Raw genomic sequence first — 5,781 nt, forward strand, 5'->3', positions numbered from 1 at the left:
TTCCTCAAACCATATATATACTACAATAATAATAATTAAATCAGTACCCTTAATAAAACTCTGTGCTAAATACATTTAGTGGTCTCTAATCTTTCAGTATTCTCAATTTGATTGTTACAAAAATTCAATAATTACATAATTATGGACAGTCTCACTCTTTACTCTCAAAAGTTTGAGAGAGATGTTTTCGTAGACAATCTTTGAACATTTCTTCAACATAAAATTAAAAGGTCAAAGGTCTTATAACTTTCCCACGCTAACAAATTTAATAGATCTTTTCTTACTCTTTTTGAGTTCAACACATTAGAAGATATGAATTTAGGACTTTAATTTTGATCATTAAGACAGTAGAGGTACATTTTTTACTATATATTTATTTAGATCTATAAACATCGTTTTGAAGAAACATTGGATTTTGATCCTAGGTTCTTTTTTTTTTTTTTTTTTTTCTAATATGTACTATGTATTATTTTGAATATTTCAAATTTCTAATACTCCAATCAAGTATTGAACGTTTTGACTATTTAAACTATATTTAAACCCGTGATAAACATAATTTGTGTAGTAATTAAATCAAAATTGTGAAAAAGGAGGAACATGGAATAAAGAAATAAAAATTAAGGAAGAAGGTGTTATACATTCACGAGAAGGAATATGGATAATTTTTAAAAAACTAATCTTCTAATTTAATTAAAGAAGACAAACAGTTGAAACTTATATTTAAAATTTGAGACTAAAAATACACAGTTATCAAATAAAAATAATTTAAAAATTGGACAAAAAAAAAAAAAAAAGTAAACAATCCAATGGAAACTGATGGAACACCGAAAATGTAAAAATAAAAATGAATAAAGAAATTAGAAAAAAGAAATGAATAAAATGATAAGTATGAAGGGAACAAACACAAAACGTGTGTACTACGCCATACATAAAATGCCCCAATTGGGCCTTTCAAAACCAATTTTCTATTTATTTATCTATTTTATATATATATATATAAGTAATCAAACTAATTAACTCAAAAAATGCCGCCACCCTCTACCGTCGTCGTTAGAAAAATGGCTCTCTTACGCACAAAATCCCGTTTAACAATCCCAGCTCCCCCACCCTCCCCAATCCCAACCGCCACCGGATCCCGTTCCGCCGGCAACGAAACCTTCAAAACCTTCCTCGAGAACTCCACTCACCTCCCCCAGCTCTCTTTGCCGGAATCCCGCTTCGCCTCCGGCTTCAATACTACTCCCGCCGTCGTCGATTTCCGATCGCTAGTTTCTTCCGGCTGCGGTGAAGCCGTGGCGCGGATGCTTCGGTCCGTCAATGAATTTGGGGCGTTTCGGATCGTTAATCATGGGATATCCGGGGAGGAGGTTCTGTCGGTGGTGAATGAAGCTAAATCTGTATTGGAAGATAGTAATAAGGGAGTTGATGATCGGAGATGGGACGGGGACGACGGAAATCGCGAGGCGATTTTGCAGGTGCGGCGGCCGAATGACAGCGAGGTGTCGGGAAATACAGTTGTGGAGGCCGAAACGAACCGGGAAATCAGGTAAAATTCCGATCCCGTCCGATTACTTTGATTGTTTCCGATATGATTGAAAATGGGCTGGGCTTAGCTGTAACTGGCCCAAGTAAGGCCCACTATTTATGGAAACGTTTTCAAAGAGATTTTTTTATTATTACATACTATATATATTATCCTTTTTTAAGAAATACACAGTGTGTGTATATATATAGTTTGTTACATAAATACATATATTATATATATAATTTTTAAAATATATAACATAATAAAGTAGGTTGATTATATTTATTATACTTTTTTTTTGTACAATTTTTTAGTTGTTTCATGTCAAATTAAAATCTATTTTTATTGTTTATGTCCCAATTTTACTTTACCACCTAAAATTTATTATAGTAGTTTTGCTTGAGAGCTTTTCTGTTAAATTTTATTATTTATATTATTTGGTTTTTCTTTTTAGATTTGGTATAAATAAAATAATTAGATTACCGGAAAGAAAAGAAAAAAAACTAAAAACTTTAACATTTTCCCTTAATATTAATTTGACAAAACAAACTAAAAATATATTTAGTATATTTTAGTGTACAATGTAATTGGTTTCTTTTCTTAATCTAAATTTAGACAACTAATTTTGAAAAACTTTAAGCAAATTTAGAGCAACTCTTTTTTTTTTTTTTTTCTTCTTCTCTCTTTTGGCTAATTACAGAATGTAAGTTGCCTTTACATCCTCAAGCTTATAAGATTAATAATTAATTAAGGCCTTTAAACTTATATAGTTGTAAAAATTGAACTTTATGATAAAAATCGAACCTCCACATTTATCCTACTGTTACAATTTCTACCCTTGTTTAATTTACAAATAAAAATTTGGAAGTATAATTTAGAGGTAGTTTTTGCAATTTGCCCATTTTCTTCTTCCAATTATCATTTACTTCTCACTTTTTTTTATCTGTAAATTTTTAATTAGGATTAAAAAAAAAAAAAGTTGTATTTTGACTCCAATTCCAATCATTTATATTCTGAGAACTCATTAACTATATTTTGATCCGAATTTTGGTTTGATTCGGTTTGATTTGCAGCGAAAAGATGGAGAAAATAAGAAGGAAACTAGAAGGCATCGGAGAGAAATTAAGTGAGATATTATGTGGATTCGTGGGAGAGAATGTGGAGAAATTAGGAGAGAAAAAAGAGACAATTTTTAGCATCTACAGATATCATCATCATCCAAATGATCTGTTTGAAAGGAAAAAGGATCATAATACTAAATTTTCAAAAAATGAGAGAGAAAGTGATGAGAAAGTGATGATGAAGCTTGAAATTCCAGGAGAACATTGCCAATTTTATGTGAATTATTCTTGTCAGCAACAAAAACAATACTCACTTTGCTTTGATGCTGCTGCTGATACCATTGTTGTCACCATTGGTAAACAATTCCAGGTATGTGTTCATTCATAACTCCTCCATTTCCTAACTATTTTGTTTATTAACTCAACTTTACCATTTTATCTTTTTTTAAAAAATTTATTTATATTATTTTGTTTGATTACTACTTTGTTATATTTTTAATCTATATCTCTTTAAAGTGTGTTTAGCTCAACCCAATTTTTAAAAAATGTATAAACTAAAAAAATAACCATTTTTAAAAAAGAAAATTAATAAATATTAATTGGTCTTAAGTATTAAAACTATTCTTTTTAAATTTCCTAAAATTGGATTGGTTTTTAAAAATATTAATAGAAAGTAGATAACAAAATAATAAATTTCAAGATCAAAGGATGGGTATAGATTTAATTTTCAAAATAATGAAAAAAATCAAGTTGTTACCATATGGGGCCAAATTTTTTATCAAATCTAATAGAGGCCTAGATTCAAGATTTTGTTAGAATTTTCGTTTCTTTTTTGGAATTTTTTCCTAATTTTTCAAGTCACATATATAGATTATAATTTTCACATTATTCACTTATGTATTCCTAGAAAAAAAAAATGATGTTAGCAATTTCAAAATTAATTCCAAAAATTTGCAGTTATAAAAGAAAATGTAATAAATGATGTGATTAATATTATGAATTAATTAATAAAATTGTGATATGGTTTTGGTAGGAAATGAGCATTGGAAAATTGAAGAGTGCAAGAAGTGAGATGATATTTGTACCAGATTTGCTTGGAACACAAACCTCTTTCTCCATTGACCTCAAATTTTCAAACCCTAATTTATTATTGAGTAATAATAATAATAATTCCCATTCAAAAATCATTTCCATTTCTGATCAAATCTTCGTTGCCTTTCTTCTTCTTTCCCTTTACTTTCTTTACACTTACATTTCTTCATTCTTCAAACCCTAAATATACAAATATTCAAAAACCCTTCCCTCTTTTTTTTTTTTCTCGATCTCTTCCCCATCTTTGTGATTTATATATATATATAAACCTAATTCTATGCAAAGTTTTTGGATATATATATTGATTGATTGGCGTTGTTGGTTTTGTATAGAATTTTGTGGTGTGGTATTTGGGTTTGAAAGAGATTGAAGGGTTTTTATTTGAAATATATATTCTACACATTATTTGTGTTTGTTGAATATATATACACATTGTAATACAAGTGTGTGTGAAATGTTTGGGAATGGAAATCTCGATTTTAGTGTGTGAGAGAAGAAAGTTTCGAGTGTATTAATGTCGAAGTTTCTTTGTAAATTTGACTTTTTTTTTATTTTTTATTAATGTTATTATATATAAAGCTAAGTTGTTGTGTATTGATAACAGTGATTTGCTCTTGTTTGGTTTGTTCTTTATCTATGGAGATGCAACGATGGTGATTCAAAGGAATTTCGTTCATGGGTATCTATCTCTTAATACAGTTTTTAAACTACTGAGTTAGAAGTTCCCAATGAGTTAATTCTGTAAGAAACCTAATTAAAAATCGTTAGTAAAAAGACTAATTTGTTTGTCAAAAGGGCATGAATGTATTAAATTTTTGTTGATGCTCAACATTAATTTTTTACATATTTGACATTGATATAGGAGATAAGCGACACTTCCGTCATATTGTTAGAAGAAATCATAAAATATAAGTAACAAAATACTTCTAATGCGAACATAATGTAAATACAAAAAATAATTTAATTTTCTTATAGAAGGTTAATTTATCCATTTAAATAATATTTTAAAATATCTTCTTACCATTGATTTTTCAATTATATATATATATTTTCGTAAATTTGAGATTTCTTCAACATTCTTATTTTAAACCTTGTCCATGGTCGGAAGGAAAGAAAAAGGATCTAAAAATAAAAAAGATGGACCAAGAAGGTAATCTGACCCACTTGAAGCAGATGTGTTTGGGCTCAAAAGCCCACTTTCATATGAGGAAAGAACCAATGATAATCAACAAAAATCGTCTAATTAAACAGCAAATTGCATCAATATTTGCAAAAATGACTAGTCGTATGGTAAATTGTTCTAAAATACCAATTTTGCCCTTCACTTTCCTTCTTCTCATGCTACTAGTGATGACTTCTATCACTAATATATCATGCTACCAGCGATGTTTTCTATCAATGACATCATGCCTAATATGTCAATACATTTTTCATGAATTTATCATTGATAACGTAAACTTTGAATTTCTAAATTATATAAATGTAGATAGCATAACCTGAAATCAATAATTTATTTCAACAAAAGTTGCAACTATATCAATTTCATTTATACTATTAGTAATACAAACTATCATATGGATAGTATGTTATTAGTGATCCAAAGCTATTACCGATAGAATGCTAATCTGAACTATTTTCTTTCTCCATTTATGCTAAAAAGAAACAACCACAATATCACTTTATAGTAACATTACCTTGATATCATTGATATATAGTAGTCTATTAAGGATATTACTTATGGATGCTATGAGTGATCACTACAAGAGACGGGGGTACTCCCGACGCACAAATACGTCGGCGAAAATGAAAAGTTCGTCGGGAAAGGATATCCCGACGTACAAAACGGTGTCGGGAAGAACGTCGGGAGAAATGCGTCGCGAGAGGCTTTCCCGACGCCGTACCAACACAGCGTCGGAAAAACCTCTTTTCCGACGTTTTTTCCCAACGTAAAGAACGTTGGGAAATCTTTTTTATATACTTTTTTAAATATTTTATTTTTACTTTTTTCCTTATAAAATTTTGCTCAAACATTCACAATGATGTTCGGATTGCTCAAAAAATTTTCGCGACGTTTTGGATTAAATTAAAACAAATTAAATATAA

General features: G+C 29.3%; 1 protein-coding gene across 1 annotated transcript; it reads left to right on the forward strand.

Moving 5' to 3' along the window:
• Window positions 1-1,007: 1,007 nt before the first annotated feature.
• On the forward strand, window positions 1,008-4,279 carry LOC103501456 (uncharacterized). The gene is made up of 3 exons (XM_008465030.3): window positions 1,008-1,546; window positions 2,599-2,956; window positions 3,620-4,279. The coding sequence occupies exons 1-3, from the start codon at window positions 1,026-1,028 to the stop codon at window positions 3,860-3,862; spliced, it is 1,122 nt and encodes a 373-aa protein (XP_008463252.1). The 5' UTR covers window positions 1,008-1,025; the 3' UTR covers window positions 3,863-4,279.
• The last annotated feature ends 1,502 nt before the right edge of the window (window positions 4,280-5,781 follow it).

This window comes from Cucumis melo, chromosome 8 (genome assembly GCF_025177605.1).
Source record: "Cucumis melo cultivar AY chromosome 8, USDA_Cmelo_AY_1.0, whole genome shotgun sequence".
Lineage (NCBI taxonomy): Eukaryota > Viridiplantae > Streptophyta > Magnoliopsida > Cucurbitales > Cucurbitaceae > Cucumis > Cucumis melo.

Bases quoted from the DNA above. Each gene is read 5' to 3' on its own strand.
- LOC103501456 (XM_008465030.3), top strand. From the start codon at position 1,026: ATGCCGCCACCCTCTACCGTCGTCGTTAGAAAAATGGCTCTCTTACGC. The intron at 1,547-2,598 runs GTAAAATTCCGA...TTTGATTTGCAG, and splicing joins GAAACGAACCGGGAAATCAG to CGAAAAGATGGAGAAAATAA. The intron at 2,957-3,619 runs GTATGTGTTCAT...TGGTTTTGGTAG, and splicing joins CCATTGGTAAACAATTCCAG to GAAATGAGCATTGGAAAATT.